Below are 20,533 nucleotides of genomic sequence, written 5' to 3'. Positions count from 1 at the left end.
CAACAGTGCCTCGTATTAGGTACCCAATAGGTATTTGTTGAATGAATGAGGATGTGATACATATTTGAGCAAGTCTAAAGGAAGGGCCTCCTGGCAGAGTTTCTAAAAAATAGTTGCCTGAAGTATCATTTACAAGGACAGATCTCTGAACTGCAAAGCTGAGGACCCTGCTGGGGGTGAGTGAGTCAAGTGCCCTGGGCTGAAGCCACCAGGAATGGATCCAGATGTCCAAAGGATGGGTCTGGAATTCCTTGTCTCTCTCCCTATATTGATCATATTTGCTCTCCTCACTCAGCCAAGCACCTTCTCAGGTGAACTCCACCCAGCTTTGGCTGTGTCCTTCCTTCAGCAGTTCCCACACAGTTCGGCCCTCTCCCTGTCCAGGACAGCTGAGGCCCTTAAACAAGCACTCTGCTGCCTCCTTGTGGCTCCTGTAGTAAAGGAACTCTCTTCTGGAAAGGGAGATGACAGAGGGACCCAGGAGCTCTTAGAATGGGGGGTGTGGGAGAAGAAACCTGAATCTTCTTGACCCCCATGGCAACCCTGAAATACTGGCAGCTGCTCCCGCCCCCACAGACATTACTGCCAACAGCAATGACCATCCCCTCAGCAGAGCCCTGACAGGTATACCAGCTGGCCTTTGGCTTTGGTTGTTCCAGGTTGGGTCACCTTTGTGGAAAGAATTTGACGCAACAGTCAGATCCCAGGGCCGCCTTTGAGGGGCATTCAGGCCAGTTGACTAGTGTATCGATCTTCTCTCCTTCTCTGCCTCCTCCCAACTCACAGCCAATAAGGAGTCTTTAAGTCTTTAAGGGCCACCAGCCAGCTCAGGGCCAGGTGTGTATAAAGAGAGGAGGGGGCTGAGCACTGTGGAGAAGTGGGGCCCATGCCCTGGAGGACGCTGCTCAGCTGAGATACTGCTAGTTCCAGCCCATTACTGTTTCTGCACGTAACTGAAACCCACCTAAGCTAATATCAGCCCCTAGACAGGGAATGTCCTAGAATACACTGGGTTGTCTTGTGGACTTATAAGGGATACAGCTGGGCCTCAGGAACCATCTGACTGGCAAAGTTTCTGATGAGAAGACTTCTTTCTTACTTTCCTATATAATTTGTTTTTATTTCTGGCTGCTTTCAAAATGTTCTCTTATCTTTGGTTTCAGCAATTAGACTATGCTATACTTAGGTGTGTTTTTCTTTATCCTGTTTGGGGTTCTTTGACATTCTTGGATCTGTGGTTGGTTTTCTTTCATTAATTTGGGAAATTCTCAGTGGTTCTCTCTTCAAGTATTTTTTCTGCCCCATTCTGTCTCCCTTTTTCTGGGACTTCAATCGTGTGTGTCAGAGCATTTGTCATTGTCCTACATATCTTGGTGCTTAGCTTTGGGTTTGCTCAATTGTTCCTTCACTTAGAGTTACTGTTTAAGTTTCTCCTGACCTGGCTTCAAGCTCACAGATGTTTTTTCTTCTGCTTTTGTCCAACTTGATTAACTGGCCAAAGGAATTCTTCATCTCTGATATTACAGTTTTCACTTTTAGCATTTCCATTTTTTTAAAACACTTTCCTATCTCTGCACAGATTCACCATCTGTTCGTGCATGTTGTCCACCTTTTCCACTAGGCTAGATCAGTCTTAGCCATGCTTATATTTTTTTTTTTGGAGAAGACGACTCCTCCAACAATAGAATCATACTCATCCTTTATCTGACTTTTTCTAACTTAGCCTCCCCATCACATGGGACACACCAGATCCCACCTGGCTTTCCCCTCCCTAGCTCTTTGTCTTGATTGTTTATGAACAGTTCTTGTCCCTTTCACTTCATCAACACCTCCTTGAAGGCCACAGTTAGGGCTAAAGTATACGCTTCTCTCATGTCACCTTCCACATTAGGGTAGATTCCTCATCCTGAAGACCCCTGAGACTATGGGCCATGCAAGCAGAGCTATGGCCAACTCCCAAATCTGGCTTCAAGAAATACGCCAAGCAGTATTACTTCTCATATTTTGGCTTCCCTGTTTTTGTTTTTTTGAGGGTTAAGGCAGTTATCTTATTTGATCGAATACATCAACTTTGCTCTGAAAAAAAATGAGGCTCTTGTATCATATTAAAGAGCCTCATACCAGAAAAACATCATATACTATATCTATGTATCTCCTTGGTTGCAATCCTCTTGGCTTCACAGCTTCTATCAGACACTCTGCTTGCTTGCCGGAGAGCTTGAGAGAAGACATCCAAAAAGTCAAAGTCCTTCATCACCAGAGCAGGTTTGGCTGCTGGGCACCTTAAACACAGTGCCAAGAGCCTATGAAAACATGTGAAACCTTTAAAAATGTCATTGGTGGGACTTGCCTGGTGGTCCAGTGGTTAGGACTCTGCTTCCACTGCAGGGAGCACAGGTTCGATCCCTGGTTGGGAACTAAGATCCCACATGTCGAGGGAATAAAGTCATTGGCTTTACATAAATACAAAAATATAAAAAATATGTAATTAAATGTTTATATAATGCTCAAAATTCTCCAGGCCAGGCTTCAACAGTACGTGAACCGAGAAATTCCAGATGTTCAAGCTGGATTTAGAAAAGGCAGAGGAACCAGAGATCAAATTGCCAACATCCACTGGATCATCAAAAAAGCCAGAGAGTTCCAGAAAAACATCTGCTTTATTGACTACGCTAAAACCTTTGACTGTGTGGGTCACAACAAACTGAGGAAAATTCTTAAAGAGATGGTAATACCAGACCACCTGACCTGCCTCCTGAGAAACCTGTATGCAGGTCAAGAAGCAACAGTTAGAACCGGACATGGAACAATGGACTGGTTCCAAATTGGGAAAGGAGTATGTCAAGGCTGTATATTGTCACCCTGCTTATTTAACTTATATGCAGAGTACATCATGCAAAATGCTGGGCCGGATGAAGCACAAACTGGAATCAAGATTGAAGGGAGAAATATCAATAATCTCAGATATTTATATGACACCACCCTTATGGCAGAAAGCAAAGAGGAACTAAAGAGCCTCTTGATGAAAGTGAAAGAGAGTGAAAAAGCTGGCTTAAAACTCAAGATTCAAAAAACGAAGATCATGGCATCTAGTCCCATCACTTCATGGCAAATAGATGGGGAAACAATGGAAACAGTGACGGACTTTATTTTCTTGGGCTCCAAAATCACTGCAGATGGTGACCGCAGCCATGAAATTAAAAGATGCTTGCTCTTTGAAAGAAAAGCTATGGCCAACCTAGACAGCGTATTAAAAAGCAGAGACATTACTTTGCTGACAAAGGTCTATCTAGTCAAAGCTATGGTTTTTCCAGTAGTCATGTAAGGATGTGAGAGGTGTACCATAAAGGCTGAACGCCAAAGAACTGATGCTTTTGAACTGTGGTGTTGGAGAAGACTCTTGAGAGTCCCTTGGACTGCAAGGAGATCAAACCAGTCAATCCTAAAGGAAATCAATCCTGAATATACATTAGAAGGACTGACGCTGAGGCTGAAACTCCAATACTTTGGCCACCTGATGTGAAGAACTGACTCACTGGAAAAGATCCTGATGCTGGGAAAGATTGAAGGCAGGAGGAGAAGGGGGCGACATAGAATGAGATGGTTGGATGGTATCACCGACATGATGGACATGAGTTTGAGTAAGCTCCGGGAGATGGTGAAGGACAGGGGAGCCTGGTGTGCTGCAGTCCGTGGGGTCACAAAGAGTCAGACACAACTAACTGAAGAACAACAAAAAACATAATATTATCAGTTTCATTATTCTGTCAAATTTAATATTCAAAATGTTCTCATATTTACAAAACTTGTTAGATTTCATCTCTATGGGTGATGATTGCTGAGAAGTCACAGCCCACTGCACATTAAAAAAAAAAACCCAACTTACTCGTAGTCAGTTAATTTGCAAAGCGAAGTTATAAAAATCTTTTCAAATTATTTATAAAGAAGTATATTTAGCATGAGGGCTACCATGGATGAGGCCTCCTGAAAAGAACAGACCCAAAAGGCTAGAAATGGCCCATTCTTGCCCTAGCAGTCCAGTGTGTGTGACCTGCATCAAGAATGCCTCTCACCATCCTCCCTCCAGCAGGCTTCCTTGGGATACATTGAGCTGTGGCTCAGAGATCAAATCCTGTTCTGGCCCAGAGATCAAGTCAAGCGCCCATCTGTTTGCATCCCATATTCTTCTCTTCCTTCCAAAGTTTCAACCTTAAGTTGGGAGCAAGCATGGCTGCCATTCCTAAGAAACAGAATCACTGGATTGTGGGTCCTCTGAGGACAGGGTGATTTCCTAGCTAACGTTTTGTTCTGCCTGCTCCCTAGGCCTGCCCCGGCCGGGTGAGACAAGGTGGAAGGGGAGGGCAGAGCCTGATGGGAGACTGGCAGACAGCTGAGTGCAAGGGAGAGTGAGGGTGGGACGCTGCTTGTAAGCTGTGTGAACCAACCAAAGCCGTGTCTTACTTGAATTAAGACAATAGACAGGCATGGCCTCCTAGCCCACACCATGTAGATTTGGAAACTCGTGCCTCCATTTGTTCCATCTGTGTCCTCACTCCTCAGAAGGGCACTTGTCTTTGACCCCCTCCAACCCTGTCACCCCTGGCTCTGACTTGTATTACCTTCTTTTGTTCTATCTTCTAAGTGTTGACGCTCATTATCAGTTACATATCTGTCCATGTCTCTGACTGAATGAAGACTTTCTGAGCCCTGCCATGTGCCAGACACTAATCATGGCTGTCTTGGCTGGTCGACTCCCAGAGGGCAAGCTCAACATTTGGGGGATCCTCTGTGACTGGTGCCCAAGTCATGGACCTGGTTCCAAAAATGAGTTGGGGAGGTGTGGGTTTTAGCAATGAGACAGAAAATTTAAAAAATAAACATATCTCTATTTTATTAACAATGTACAGTTTGCTGACTGAAAGAGGAAAGTAGTGTTTCTCAAAGTTCTAGGATTACTTAGCAGGACCCAGAGAGTTTGTTTAAAAACAGCAGCTGGGAACCTGCTTTGAACAAGTTTGAGAATCACTGGCTAAGGCATGGAATGGGGCTGGGATTGTCTCGATCCTTTTGGCTTTTTAGGGTTCCAGGGAAGGACTTGTTTGACTTTTTATGAACAAGCTTAGCTGACTCCTCTGGGGGTTCTTCCTTTCTTTGGGTCACTGAGGCACTGAAAGAGTTAATACAGTTATGCGTTGGGGAGCAGCTGAGACATGGCCCCTGAGATGTGAGCGCCCACCCAGCCTACCCAGTTGTTTCCCTGGTCAACTCTGGGAGACCAGTCCAGGGCTGACCCAGATGTAGAACTGCTTAATATGACATTTCTGCCACATTCCAGGGGCTCTGCTTCTTTTCTTGCGAATCTTCCTCTTCTTTCACATCACAGAATTCTCCCTCTTCCCTCCCCTCACTGTTCCCTGCTCCTTCTTACCCATCCATGCTTCTTCCTCTCCACCCCTATCTTGGTTCCTTCCCAGAAACCAAGTTATAAGCCCTCTCCTCTGTCAGCACATTGGAAGTCTGCATGAGTCCCTGCTCGCTGCATCTCGGCACACACATGTGAACTGCTGTGTACTTTGTGCAGAAACAGGCTCTGAGCAAGGGAGGGCAGGCAGTCTGAGTCGAGGTTAAGATTCTTCTCGGACTACAGACAGTGCCTACAGTGTGCGGGCACGTAGCTATCTTACCTGTCAGACAGAGAGCCCAGGGGAGACATGTGTAAAACAAAGCAGAGAAAGTTTCTGGAGAAGGGGTTCTGCTGGCCTTTGAGAGACTCAGTCCCAAAGCCCAGAGGGAAGATGAAGAGCCCTTCCCCACATGCTGAGAAGACACCCCAGTGAGCTTTTGATGAGGCAGGTTGCCAGTGCCAAGCAAACGGGGAGAACGGCGCAGTTGGCCTGAGGTGGGTCCCAGTTAGGAGACTAGCCACTACTGTAAACTGGACAGCACAGCCAGGGGAGCTGATGAGGTGGGCAGAGTCACAAAGGGGTGAGTGGCCTGGACCTACAAAACAGGTGGACCTGCAGATTTGAGGTAGGCTGGGGGCAGGCAGCTAAAGAGAGGATGCACTTTTGGGAGTGGAAGCAGCATGTCTCCAGAGATGCGTACACAGAGAGAATTCACAAAGACAGCAGCACGACCACCAGCCCAGGGGCAGCAGGAGCCGGGGAAGCGGCAGAGAACTTGAGTTCAGGAGCAGCAGATTCTCAGGCCATAGAAACGAGATCCCAGGACAAGGCAGGCAGCACTGCCCTGAAATGTCGGGGATCGGCTTGACATCCAGGTAGGTGGTGCCCACCTGGCATGTGGGTAAAGAAGACAGAAGCATCAGGGCTTGACTTCTACACCTGGTACTGTGATAAACTGAATACACGCATTGGAGTTAGAAAAGGGGGAAGAAAATTGTATTCACCTAAATTCCCCTGGAAAAGAGAAAGTCTTCAGTGGGAACAATATTTTGATAAGTGCTTAAATCTGAAGCTGAGATCCCAGTGGAAGGCTGGGTGTGGGTGGAACAGCTCTGCGTGAGACAGGAAGGAGTTTTTGCATTCTGCATGTTATATACAGAGAGAGGGGAAGAAAGGAGACTGCTCTGTGGTGCTGTTCACTGTGAATCCCTGTCTCTGTCACCCTCCTGAATTTTCAGAAAGTTACTAACATCGTGAAGCACGTGGGGCCAAGTGGCGTGTGTATACTTGGTATTTACATGCACGCATTTATGTGTGTCTGAAGAACAAAGGAGTTGATGCCTCAGGTTGAAACAGATGCAGAGCAGAGCCCCGGCCGTGGCAGAGATGCAGAGCAGCTCAGAGAGGAGAGACACCACTATGGGGGTGCGGGAGTTGAGGGCAACTTTAGCCCAGTCTCAGCAGGGTGTGGCCCCAGTTGATTCCTGGGTTACTAAATTCTGCCACACTGTTGTTTGGGTTATTCTCAATTCTGTTTGCTCAATTCTGTTGTATCCAAATCAACTAACAATAGCAACACACCCACACACTTGGAATCTCTTCAGGAACTGAAAACCAGGTATCTGTGTACTAGGTGAGCTATGTTGATGTCCAGCTGGGACTCTCAGGACCACTTCAGGGTGGGATCACAGCCGAGCACCAGCCTCCTTTGATGCTGCTGGGCCACCCTGTCTTCCCTCAGTCCCTGTCAAGAGGACGGTGGCAGCACCAGCATCTTGCAGGCTTGGTTCCGGTTAGGTCTAGACTGGCAGGCATCAGTGCCCTCTCCCTGTCAAAGTCTTCATTCATTCATTCATTCTTTTGTTGCAGGATCTTGATTCCCTGTGTGTGTGTGCTAAGCTGCTTTAGTCACATCTGACTCTTTGCAACCCCATGGACTATAGCCCACCAGGCTCCTCTGTCCATGGGATTCTCTAGGCGAGAATACTGGAGTGGGTTGCCATGCCCGCCTCCAGGGGATCTTCCTGATCCAGGGATCGAAACTGTGTCTCCTATATCTTCTGCACTGGCAGGCAAGTTCTTTACCACTAGGGCCACGTGGGAAGCCCCTTAGTTCCCTGACCAGGGATTAAACTGGGGCCCCGGCAAAGGAAGTGCCAAGTCCTAACCATTGGACTACCAGGGAATTCTATCCCAGTCAGAGATCTTTAGTTGGCGCATGGCCAGGGCCACAAGAGACAGCTGGCATTAGTAATGTAGAAGGGTTCCTTGAAGAACCTTGAGTCTTCAAGCCAAGAGAGGCAGAGTTGAACCTTCCTAACCAGAAAAGTCCCTTGTTGGCCCACTGAGTCCCCCTTCCCTCCCCTCAGCTACTCTTCCTGGGGGCAGTTCTTGAAGGCAGTAAGGAAACGACAGTGCCAAAGATGGGCCCAGGTTTATCCTGAGATTTTTGGTCTCTCTCATCTCTCCATACCTGCAGCTGGCTCACCTTGAGAACAACCCCCAGGCCTAGGGCAAGATACACTCTTGAGTAATTTACATGCAAGTCCCAGGAAATAAGTGGAAAGAAAAGACTTCCATCCTGGTCTTCTGAGACGCCATGTGGCGTCTTTGAGAGAACTAGAATGGTGTTGGTGTGGGGACCCAAGGTCATGGCTGATGAGGCAGGTGAGCATCTGTCTGTCTGATGTGGTACGGAAAGCGAAAGTGTTAGTTGTTCAGTTGTGTCCGACTCTTTGCAGCTCTATGAACTGTAGCCCACCAGGCTCCTCTGTCCATGGAATTCTCCAGGCAAGAATACTGGAGAATTCCTCTTTTCCAAGGGAATCTTCCCAACCAGAAATCGAACCTGGATCTCCTGCATTGTGGGCAGATTCAATGTGTTACAGTAAGTGAGTCATTATTAATGTTTGGAAAGATATCTGTTGGGTGGTTGGACACAGGGAGTGTTTACTCTGGCCCCTGCCCTTAATGGGCAGGTGTCCCTGAATCCAGATTGACCATCCGGCCTTGCGCCTTACCGGGCCTTGAGGGACATCAAGCTTTTGTGGAAGGAGGACTGCACATCCAATGCCAACAGGCGGGGACTGTCTGGGAAACCCCCTAGCTGGTCCCAGGACAGGCTGGCGGGGGTCTTCTTTTCTATGGGGTAACTGGAGGCAGCCACATCAATCTTCCATATGGCCTCCATCTGGTGCCCCTGTTGGCTGGGGTGTGAAGGTGGAAAATGCAAAAAGAGATGAAGTTAGACTTACAGAAAAGGAGATAATGGGGAACAACAAGCTCTCCAGGGTTTTCTTCCCTCAGATAGTTGTCACCATCCTCCGTGTCACATCTCTTCCTTTCCCAACTTTCAGTCTCACCTCCTGGAGTCTCCTCTGGTTGAGGAGCTACTGGAAAAGGCTGCCGAGATAGCCCCTGTTCCTCTGAGACATGCCCCGGGGCTGAAGCCCTGAACCGGCCACGCTAGGATGGTTGAGATGTGGCTCACAGTGTCTCTCTCTGAGCCCAGCGGTCACGGGGTGGGAAGGCTCAAGTTTATTTTTATGGACGGACCAATGCTTGGGGTAGAAATGGTTGTGAGTTCTCAGCTGTGGGTCCCAGGAGTCTCTTGGTTGCATAGTTTGAAACATACTTGGTCAGGCTGGCTCTTGAAGCCCATACACCACACACATACACACACACTCATCTGGGCCAATGACCAGAACTGGGCAGGGCAGCTGAGAAGCTGGGCTCCTTGCAACTCATGGGTGAGCTTTGCTTGTCTGTGCCTTCACTGAGCTTCTGGTCCCCTCCCCAGTCTGGTCACCCTGCTCCCTGATTCCCTACTCACCCAGCCGGCTGCCCCCAGCTTCCGTGCACCTACCGGGCCATCTGCTGGTGCACATGTGGCTGGTGCTTGGTCTTAAAGAGCTCCTGGGATCGCTGGCAGAAGGGGCTGCTGGAGTGGGTGTGCCGCAGTAGGAAAGGAGGAGGCTTGGTTTTCCTTGACTTCGGGGAGATGACCACAGGGGTATGCAGGTTAATGTTCCACTCCTTCTGGAGCTAAGAGAAACCAGCAGAGAGGCATCATCAGAGACAGGAATTTATCTTCTTTTTAAAGAATCCGTCTGCCAATGCAGGAGACGCAAGAGACACAGGTTCGATCCCTGGGTCAGAAAGATCCCCTGGAGGAGGGAATGTTCACCCACTCCAGTATTCTTGCCTGGAAAATTCCAAGGACAGAGGATCCTGGCGGCCTACAGTCCATGGAGTCGCAAAGAGTTGGACACGACTGAGTGGCTGAGCACAGCCCAACACAACTACTGCCTGACTTGGGATTTAGCAGAAAGGGGGAGGCCCAGGGAATCCCTCCAATTAGAGACCCCCTGGGACTTCAGTGTATCACATTTCCTAGAAATGCCTTGAATTGCAATTTGCTGGTTTAGTTCCTGTTTTCTCCTTTGTTGTGGAGAATTGGACAATGGGCAAAACAGCAAGGAAAAAACTAAAGGAAGCTAGAGCAACTGGAACTGTGAAGACTCATAGGGTTCATGACACAGGTCAGGTTGTGTCTGGAATGCTCTCTGTATCTAGTCATTCAGCCTCTGCCCTGGCCCTGGGCAAGGAGCTGGGGGAACCCTCACAGCCACCTAAGGAATTATATATATAGGGTCCCTTTCCTTCTCAACCTCAAAACCAATTTAGCAAGTCAAGACACCTACAGGAGGTGATCAAGACTAGTATAAGGAGACAGGGAACTGAGTTGGGCGATAGCTCCATGGCCAAGGCTCTTCCAACTGCCTTGACTCAACTTCCAATGCTGAATCCCTCAGGACACTACTTCCCCCAGACTCTGACCATTACTGCTCAGGACTCAGGGGGGTTACCTCCTGGCCCATCTCAGCAGATTCAGAGTCACTGCTAACCATCAGCTAGCCTCCTGTGGACCATGTCAGCACTCAATGCTTTTCTGACCTTTGGTAGCAAGGGAAAGAGTACAGGAAACTGAAGGCAGCCCTTAGAGAATAAAAATAGGTCAAACCCGATAGAATAAGACTCAGAATGACTTTGGACTCTCAACAGCAAAGCCAAAACCTGGAAGGCAATGAACAGTACCTTCAAAATTGTGCGAGAAAATGAATTCTAACCTAGACTTCTCTATACAGGCAAGCTGTCAACCACAGTTAAGGGTAGATATTAAGTGAAGACATTTTCAGATAACCAGGGTCTCAGTGAGCCTACCTTCCAGGAACACTTTGTCAAGAAGTGACTGGAGGAGGTGCTCCACTAAAACAAGGGAGACCCAGCATTTGGAAGCAGGGGAGCCATCCCCAGAGAGGAGTAAAGGGAGCCCCCAGCATGAGGGTGAAGAAGACAGCAGTGACCAAGCCTGGAAAGCAACCAGGAGAGCAACCAGATCCGACAGGAGCTGGACAAGGAGACCCATGGGAGAAGGAAGATCTGAGCATAGAGCTGGACTGCAGGCTCTGGCTACCTCCCCTGCAGAAAAGCCTTCCTTCTCTAGCTCTTTTCTTTTTAAAATTTATTTATTTTTGGCCACACCATGTGGCACATGGGACCTTAGCTTCTCTGCCAGGGATTGAACCTGTGCCCCCTGCATTGCAAGCACGGAGTCTTAACCGCTGGACCGCCAGGGAAGTCCCCTCCAGCTCTTTTTGAGGCTCCCTCAGATCCCCTGGAGAAGGCAAAGGCTACCCACTCCAGTATTCTGGCCTGGAGAATTCCATGGACTGTATAGTCCAATACAATCCATGGGGTCACAAAGAGTTGGACACAACTGAGCCACTTTCCCTTTCTTCCCTCTCTTGCTCTCCTCCCATATATGGAGATTGGAAAACTTGCCTTCCTTCTACTCAGGCTGCCCCTGCCTTCCCCTCTTCCTGGTTAAGAGACTTTAATCTGCTCTCTTATTTCCCATCTGCTCTCCTGCCCCCAGGTACACCCCCACAGCCCCATGGCTCCATCCTGGCCCCGTTCCTGCTGGCTGTGCTGACCCCTGAGAAGGTCGCCAGGTGGGAGGCCCACCTTGGGGAACATAGTCGCCATGCTGCTCAGGCACTCTCGGCGCTTCTCCTCCAGGTCCTTCTGCTTGTCTGTCCACACCTGCAGCTGGAGTTTCTGCAGGTGATCCACATTTTCCAGGAAGAGGAAGAGGTTCTGGACATTGTAGGAAGCCCCAGCTTCTCGCACGACTTGTATATGGTTGATCACGTCTTGGCTGGGAAGGGAGTGAAGTGATTTAGTGGGTGAAGGGGCCTTCTCCCGGCCCCCAGCTCTCTGTTAACCAGGGATGACTCTGTGTGTGTGAGAACCGGGGAAAACAGGGAGCAGAGGTGAGGTGGTGTCAGATAAGGAACCTTGGGCTGGGCTGGAAACAGGAAGAGGAAGTGAGGCAAATGGGGGAGCGTGGTAGGCGGGTTGTGGACAGGGCAGTAGGATGACAGGAAGAAAGACTTAGAGGAAGACTCACAGAGGGAGAGCAGGGTTAAGTGCTCTACTTCCCACACCTCAGGGTTGCCCAAGGCTCTGAGGCTGGGTGTCCTGTGCAAGTCCCTCTCTCAGGGGCATCATGCCAGGCCTGGGTGATTCTCCCCACCCCATGCCCCATGCTCCTTCTTTCTCATTGGGTTTTGGCTCTGCCCACGGGTGTGGGTGGTGCCAATACTTGCCAGGGAAGACTTACCGGAGGCTCTGGAAGTGTCTGTAGCGGATGTACTTGTGGCAGAGGCACCACAGCTTGAGCGCATTCAGCTCCATGGTGGTGGTGGTGAGCTCCAGCACCTTACTGCGCAGGTAGTGGGGCAGGGTGTCCTCCTCAGTCAGGAGCTGCAGATTCCTCCTCTGGGCCTCCATGTCTATATGGTATATCTTCCCCTTCAGAGTTCCTGGGGCTATATGCAAAGGGGGCTGGGTCACCCTTTGGGGGGATGTACCCTTGACAGGAAAGGAGGCCGATTTCTTGGGCTTCATGGGAAGCCGGTGGGCCTGTGGTTTCTGGGTAAACTCGGCTGAACTCATGGACCTCTGGTTTCTGGGGGTGGGCTGCTGGGTCTTAGGGGACCTGGTTACATGTGGCCTCCTGCCTTGGCGAGCAGACTGGGCTCGGCTTGGGGGAGGTGCCAAAGACGCGTCCTCCAAGTCCCTCCAGCGACTGATGGGCATGAAGATCATCCTCTCTGCATCCTCTCTCGGCTGCTCCAGCTCCCTCCACAGGCCCTTTGGCTCCTGGTCCAGTTTCAGCTGCTGCTCCCTTGCCACCTCCTCTACCTCCCACTGCCGCAGCTTCTCCTCGTGTTCCTGCTCTAGCAGGGCCCATCTTTCCTGCCGCTGCAGCCACATCTCCTCCTCCTCCTGCCACTGCTGCCTCCGCCTCTCCCAGCTGAGCTCCTCTTCCCAGGCCTCTGCCTTGCTCTCCAAGGCCAACTTCCTAGACCTCTCTGGGGACAGCTGCTTCTGAAAATGGGATTTAATTTGGAATCGTTCCTTTTCCCAGGCCACTTCCTGGAAGAAGTCCTTCTGGTCTTTGGCTCTGTTGCCTGGGCTTTCTGCTGACGGTCTTTCCCATTTCTTAGCAAACACGTGATCCATGGAGGATGGCAACACAGGCTGAAGACTTTCAGCGTCCTTGCTCCTGTACACATCTGCGATCCTTGAATCCATGGTCATGGTGGCAAGTGGCTGATCTGGTGAAGGCACAGCACCACTGTCCCAGGCCATGGCCATGGGGCTTGGGGAAAGTGGTGAAAACTGCTCCTCCTTCTTGGGTTCCTGTTGGGTTTCCTCCATGACTGTATCTTTCTTTGGGAAGGCTTCTTTCTTGGCAGGGTCTGGGAACTCAACCAAGACCCTGACTAAGTCTTTTTCTTGATCTCCAGCAGACTGAGTCTTCTTCAGCTGGAACTCTAGGGCATGCTTTATCAGGAGCAGGTCATGGTACTTTCCCCCTAAAATTTCTACCTGCTTTAGTAGGGCATCTCTCTTACTCTCGAGGACCTGGAGGGCTTTCTGGAAGTACAGCTTCTGGCTGATGAGTTCTTTGGTCCTCTCTATTTTCAGGTGCCTGTATTTGGCCTCCAGGCTCCTGTTCTCATTGTGCTGGAGGATCAAGGCCTTACTGAGGTTCTCCACCACAGCAGACATGTACCTGATGGCCCTAACCTCCCCCTGGTTGAACATGGTGGAGTCCAGGAGCTCCTGTAACATGGACTTCACCTCGGAGACCTTTACGCAGGTAGTGTGTTTGTCCTGCAGCATCTGCTCTGGGCTCAGGGGCTGAGGGCAGGATATCGCTTTTTGTGGGCTCTGTTCCTGCCAGTCCTGCCAGAAGGTATGTTTGGACACTAGGAGAGGTAGAGAGAACCAAGACAATAAGCTCCCATGGATCCAAGGATTATACTGATTCTCCAGATCCTGCTTGGCCACATTCCCATCCAACCCTCTTAGGGCTTTGGTAATAAGGAGCTGGGGCATTATATGAGGCCAGGGGAGATACTGTTGGGAGAGGACTCTGCTGGGCTCAGAGCTTACCTGTCAGGGTCTGCAGCCCCACAGAACCTGTAGGGCCCAGAGGGGTCTGGACCTATTTGGTCCAGTTCAACTCAATTCAACATACTCCCGATCCTCCATATTTCCCTGGAGTAGAGTTATTTTTCTAATCATGCTGTTCCCGGTACCTACTTTGTGCCCCTTTCCTTTGTCCTTCAATGAGAGTGGAGCAAAGGGAAATGAGAGACTCGATGCCTCCTTTGGTGGCTATGAGGGAGAGAGGTAGCACCTTTTCCATCACCTCAATCCATTCATCCAGGGCTTCCTCTTCCTCCTCACTCTTCCTGTTCTTGATCTCATAGGTCAGGCTGTCACCTGGAGAGAGAGTGGGAGGTTCAGGCTGATAACAATCTGTCCTCTAGGGAGCCCCAAACAGCCCTATAGCATGGGGGTTACCCCAGCAGGGTTTGAGGTTAAATTAGTTTAATTAGCTGTATGATGTTGGGCAAATCACTTATTCCCCTGAGCCTTAGTATCCTTGCCAAAAAAGGGTTGGGTGTGGATTAAATGAGATAATACAAGTGAAATGATTAACATGAGACCTGCCATGTAGAAAATATGCATAGATATTAAATTGTATTGTTGTACTACAAGGCTAGGCATGTGTCTGCTTTGTTATTTTTCTACGCTTATTGCCTAGTCTAATTAAATGAAGTATTTATTCTATTTGGACAATTAAGTGAATTAACTGGAGTCAACAGCCCCGCTTAGTTCTTGGATGCAGCTGAAGAGCCACTGAACTGAGCAATCCTCTGGAGCAGGGCAATGTGAAGAGGGTTAGAGCATACGCTTATACCATTTTCCTCCAACACTGCAGCATCCACCACATCTCTCACCAGATTGAGGTCTCTTGATGGGATAGTTCTGATCTTAAGAAGGGTAGCACCTGGTTCCAGGGCTGCATGCAGCTGGTCCACACCCAAATGGCTATACCAGTTGCTTACAACTGGCATCCACGCCCTTTGGCCTAGTATCCATTCAGTACTTTGAATATCACCCTTGAGTTCCTCCATGAAATAGCTAGTATGCTCCACCAAAAAAAGTATTAGAACTAATAAATTCAATAAAGTTGCACGACCTAAAATCAACACATAAAAATCAGTTGCATTTCCACACACTAACAATTAATTATCTAAAAAAGCAATAAAGAAAACAATCCCATTTACAAAGCATCAAAACAATAAAATACGTAGGAATAAATTTAACAGGGGTGTGTGAAAGATCTCTACAGTGAAATCCATCAGACATTAATGAAAAATTGAAGAAAACACATATAAATGGAAAGATAACCCATGTTCATGGATCAAAAGAATTAATATTGTTAAAATGTCTATACTACCGAAAGTCATCTATATATTCAGTGCAATCTCTATCAAAATCCTGGAGAAGGCACTGGCACCCCACTCCAGTGTTCTTGCCTGGAGAATTCCAGGGACGGGGGAGCCTGGTGGCTGCCGTCTATGGGGTCGCACAGAGTCGGACATGACTGAAGTGACTTAGCAGCAGCAGCAGCAGCTATCAAAATCCTGTAGCATTTCCCACAGAACTAGGAGAACAATCTTAAAATTCATATGGAACCACAAAAGACCCCAAATAGCCAAAGCACTCCTGAGAAACAAAAATAAAGTTGGAGGCATCACACTACCTGATTTTAAGCTATATTACAAAGGAAATCAGTCTTGAATATTCATTGGAAGGACTGATGCTGAAGCTGAAACTCCAATACTTTGGCCATCTGATTCAAAGAAATGACTCATTGGAAAAGACCCTGATGCTGGGAAAGATTGAAGGCAGGAGGAAAAGGGGACGACAGAGGATGAGATGGTTGGATGGCATCACCAACTCGATGGAGATGAGTTTGAGCAAGCTCTGGGAGGTGGTGATGTACAGGGAAGCCTGGTGTGCTGCAGTCCATGGGTGAGTGGCTGAACTGAACTGACAAAGCTATAGTAAACAAAACAGTGTAGCACTGACATAAAAACAGACACATAGACAAATAGGACAGAATCAAGAGCTCAAAAATAAATCCATGCATATACAGTCAGCTAATATTTGACAAGGGAACCAAGAACACTCAATGAAGAAAGGATAATCTCTTCAATAAGTGGTGCTGGTAAGCCTGTACATTCACGTGCAGAAAAATTAAATTGGACTTCTGTCTTATGCCACTTACAAAAATTAACTTGAAAGGAATTAAACTTAAATATTAGCCCCCAAACCATAAAACTCCTAGAAGAAAACTTAGGAAAAAAACTTCCTGATATTCATCTTGGCAATGTTTTTTTATTTTTTTTGGACATGACATCAAACGCAAGGCAACAAAAGCAAAAGTAAGTAGAACTACATCACGCTAAAAAAGTTTCTGCACAGTAAAAGAAATGATCAACAAAGTGAAAAGGCTCAACCTACAGAATGGGAGAAAATATATACAAACCATATATCTAATAAAGTGTTAATATCCAAAATATCTAAGAAACTCAGAAAACTCAAGAGCAAAACAAAACAAAACAAATAATCTGATTAAAAATGGACAAAGGGGACTTCCCTGGTAGTCCAGTGATTAAGAATCTACTCTGCAAAATGAGGGTTTGATCTCTGGTCAGGGAACTAAGATCCCACATACCTCAGAACAACTAAGCCCGAAAGCCCCAACTATGGAGCCTGCATAACACAGCAAAGATCCCTATGCAATAAATAAATAAATATTTAAACATTAAAAAATGGACAGAGGATATGAATAGGCATTTTTCTAAATATGATATACAAATAGCCAATGGGTATATGAAAAGGTGTTTAACATCACTAATCATCAGGGAAATACAAATCAAAGTCACAATGAGATATTACCTCAGACCTGTTAGGATGGTGATTATGTAAAAGATATGAGATAACAAATATTGGTGAGGACACGAAGAAAAGGGGCCCTTGTCACTGTTTGTGGGAGTATAACTTGGTATAACCATTTTGGAAAACAGTATGGAGGTTCCTCAAAAAATTCAAAATAGAATTACCATATAATCCAGCAATCCTACCTCTGGGTATATAACCATAGGAAACAAAATCACTGTCTCCAAGAGATATCTACATGCCCATGTTCAGTGAAGCCCACGTTACAAGAGTCAAGGGATGGAAACAACCTAAGTGTCAGTCAATGGATGAACAGATAATGAAAATGTGGTATATATAATGAAATACAGATAGTCCCCAACTTATGACTTTTTGGCTTTACAATGTGAAAGTGATATGCAGTCAGTAGACATCTTTGAATTTTTATCTTTTCCCATGTTAGCCATATATGATATATCTCACGATGCTGGCACTAACAGCAAACTGCAGCTCTAAGTAGCCACACAATCACAGGAGTAAACAACAAATACACTTACAATCATCTGTATGCATACAGTCATCCTGTTTTTAACTTTCAGTATAGTCTTCAATAAATTATGTGAAATATCCAACACTTTATCATAAAATAGGCTTTGTGTTAGATGATAAGCTAATGGAAGTGTTCTGAATAAGGTAGGCTAGGCTAACCTGTTTGGTAGGTGAAAGTGAAAGTGAAAGTGCTGGTCATTCAATTGTGCTCAGCTCTTTGGGACTCTGTGGACTGTAGCCTACCATGCTGCTCTGTCCATGGAATTCTCCAGGCAAGAATACTGGAGTGGGTAGCCATTCCCTTTTCCAGGGGATCTTCCCAACCCAGGGATGGAACCCGGGTCTCCTGTGTTGCAGGCAGATTCTTTACCATCTGAGCCACTAGGGAAGGTTAGGTGTATTAAGTACATTTCTGATTTATGGTATTATAACTTATGATAGGGTTATTGGGATGTACACCCATCATAAGCTAAGGAAGATCTATATTATTAAGTCACAACAAAGAAGGAACTCCTGCCACTTGTGACAATATGGATGGACCTTGAGGGTATTACACTAAATGAAATAAATAAGACAGGGAAATGGAAATCAAAAAATGCTGAACTGACAGAAACAGAGAGTAAATTGGTGGTTATCAGAGGCTACGAAGTGAGAGAAATGGGGAGATGTTGTTTAAAGGTACAAACTTTCAATTATAAGATGAATAAGCTCTGGGGATCTAATACACAGCATGGTGACTACAGTTAACACTGTATTGTATACAGGCACATCTTGTTTTATTGCTCTTTGCAAATATTGCATTTTTTAAAAACTGAAGGTTTGTGGAAACCCTGCATGGTCAGATGATGGTTAACATTTTTTAGCAATCAAGTATTTTCAATTAAGGTATGTACATTGTTTTCTTAGATATAATGCTATTGTACACTTAATAGACTACAGTATAATAAAAACATAACTTTTATATGCACTGGGAAACCAAAAAATTCTTATGATTCACTTTATTGTGATATTTACTTTATTGTGGCGGTCTGGAACTAAACCTGCAATATCCAATATCTGAAATTTGCTAAGAGAAAAGATCTTAAATGTTCTTACCATACACACAAAAAAAGGGTAGCTGTGAGGTGATGTGTTACTGTGATAATCATTTCACTGCATACATATACATATATATATAATAATCACATGTACACTTTACATGTATACAATGTTATCAATTATATCTCAATAAAGCTGGAAAAAGAAAATAGTGTGAGTTTGCATTTAGTTTCTGTTTTGCTAAAAAATGAGATGTAATGATGAACCCATGACTTAGGCTTCATCATATAGGCATCTAATGTCACTGTTATGTTTTGGACAATGACACATCTGCCTCTCTAGGGAGTAGAGGTGATGTGCTATGTCATGAGTGGGAGATGTTTTCACTAGAGAGGCACTGTGATGTGTCCTTTGCTCCTTCTGGACCCACCACCCTGCCCTTCCTTCCCAGCAAAGGCTGACCCAGGGTGGGGAAAGGAGGAGGTTGAGTGAGCTGGAACCAGAGTCGCTAGGGGAAGGAAACCACCCTTAGGACTGCACCCAGCCTGCAAACTCACCCCAGTTACCTAGCCAGTGAAGAATTTCATACAAGTGCTTCTCTTTAGTCTTAGCACCTTTGGAGAAGGAGGAAATTTTCTCCAGCAAGATGAATCTGTTCTTGCCCTTTTGCTCTGGCAGGGGAGGTTTCGCCTTTTTTTTAAAATCATATCCTAATTCTTCCTGGAAGCGGTTGATGACACAGTTGACATTGTCCAAGATTTCTGAGAGCTGGGAAGAAATATTCTACACGGGAAGCAGCAGATTGTAGTGTTTAGGAATGTAAACTCTGGCACCAGATGCCATGTCCTAGTCATATGATCTTAGACAAGGCGGTTAACCTCTTGGGGCCTCAGTTTTCTTATTTGTAAAGTGGGGATCATTATAATAACTATGTCACAGAGTTTTAGTAATGATTAAATGAGCCAGTATTTGTAAAGCACTTAGGTCACCACCTGGCACATAAAGTAAGTTTTAGCTTTAATTACTCTCATTTCAATTATTAAGACCAGGTCAGGGAGAGAATACTAAAAATCCACAGTGAACATTTCTTCAGAATTTCAGAATTTGCCAGGGACTTCTGGACATCTCGCCTCACAAGGATCCAGAGGCAACAGACTAGAAAAATGAGACCCCAAGAAACCCAAGGATCAAAAAAGTGAAAGTCGCTCAGTTATGTCTGACTCTTTGTGACCCCATGGACTATATAGTTCATGGAATTCTCCAGGCAAGAATACTGGAGTGGGCAGCCTTTTCCTTCTCCAGGGGATCTTCCCCACCCAGGGATCGAACCTGGGTTTCCTACATTGCAGGCAGATTCTTCACCAGCTGAGCCACAAGGGAAACAAGGATCAGAGGTTCCCATTAAAAAATGCACTAGAGGCTCATGTGCAGGATGATTAGAATCTTTGGCTATTTCCCTGTGAGTTTCTAGGGCTCAGCTTGGGGAGATTCTGATAGGTTTGCCAAGAACAGACCTGAAATTATGAACTCTGGGCCCCTTCTGCCCTGATAGGACCCACCACCATGGTCTCAGGGCCAGTCTAGGAGGTGAATATTTTGCACTATTTAAGCTATCCACAAACCCAGCTTGCTGAGGATCCTAGGACCCACAAGGGCCCAGAGCTGGAATCCTGCCCAAATCTGGCATCAGCCCCTGGCCTCCCCATCAGACCCCAAGAGAAAGGTGATATTTTCATCTCAGGGGTTACCTCCTGAGCCCGAGTTAGCTGGGCAGCCTCGATCCTTGAGATGATGGCTTTCACTGACGCAGGGGTCACCAACTGTGGGGGTTTATCTTTCTCCATCTTGGATCACTCTGTCAGTCACAAAGACGTCCTGTGTCTCTGGTGCAGGGGCCTGGACACACAGTGTTGGCTGCTTGGGGGTTAAGGACTTCAGGGCAGCTCCTGATCCCTCTTCCTAGCTGCAGCTCCCTGTAACTGCCAAGTGACCGGTTCCAACTGACCTTCTTTCCTCCAATGACATCATCAGGTTGATTGGAAGAATGATTCTCTGTCATCTATCTGCTTGATTATCTAGCTTTTTATCCATATCCATCACCTCATATATATTAACTTGACCTATTGCTTTTTAAAAAATTATTAAATGTTATGCTCCCAAACTAATAT

The 20,533-nt window shown here is 46.7% G+C and overlaps 1 protein-coding gene and 1 long non-coding RNA gene across 18 annotated transcripts; one reads left to right on the top strand and one right to left on the bottom strand.

Annotated features, from left to right (window-relative positions):
* Positions 1–1,111: 1,111 nt before the first annotated feature.
* FAM186B (family with sequence similarity 186 member B) lies at positions 1,112–20,346 on the bottom strand. Of its 17 annotated transcripts, none has more exons than XR_014083754.1 (9): positions 20,114–20,346; positions 18,923–19,148; positions 14,085–14,267; positions 12,091–13,747; positions 11,433–11,625; positions 9,271–9,449; positions 8,426–8,611; positions 6,106–6,295; positions 4,866–5,167 (listed from the first exon to the last, which is right to left on the bottom strand). XR_014083754.1 is itself a non-coding variant. In XM_081596649.1 (9 exons), exons 1-8 carry the CDS (start codon positions 20,207–20,209, stop codon positions 6,339–6,341), a joined length of 2,742 nt encoding a protein of 913 aa, XP_081452775.1. In that variant the 5' UTR covers positions 20,210–20,346; the 3' UTR covers positions 4,866–5,167; positions 6,296–6,338. The 17 variants fall into 17 exon arrangements, 13 of the variants coding, with proteins under 13 accessions (XP_081452766.1, XP_081452767.1, XP_081452776.1 ...); XR_014083755.1 differs by having other exon boundaries at positions 18,932–19,148; XR_014083756.1 differs by having other exon boundaries at positions 18,980–19,148.
* On the top strand, positions 6,033–14,542 carry LOC145547354 (uncharacterized). The gene is made up of 2 exons (XR_014083767.1): positions 6,033–6,280; positions 13,464–14,542. It is a non-coding gene; the product is annotated as an uncharacterized LOC145547354 (long non-coding RNA).
* Positions 20,347–20,533: the final 187 nt, after the last annotated feature.

Source organism: Giraffa tippelskirchi, chromosome 4 (assembly GCF_054371585.1).
Source record: "Giraffa tippelskirchi isolate mGirTip1 chromosome 4, T2T-mGirTip1v1.2.pri, whole genome shotgun sequence".
In the NCBI taxonomy this organism is placed as follows: Eukaryota; Metazoa; Chordata; class Mammalia; order Artiodactyla; family Giraffidae; genus Giraffa; species Giraffa tippelskirchi.
The sequence above is the reverse complement of the archived record's forward strand: the minus strand, read 5'-3'. Positions and strand labels throughout refer to the sequence as shown.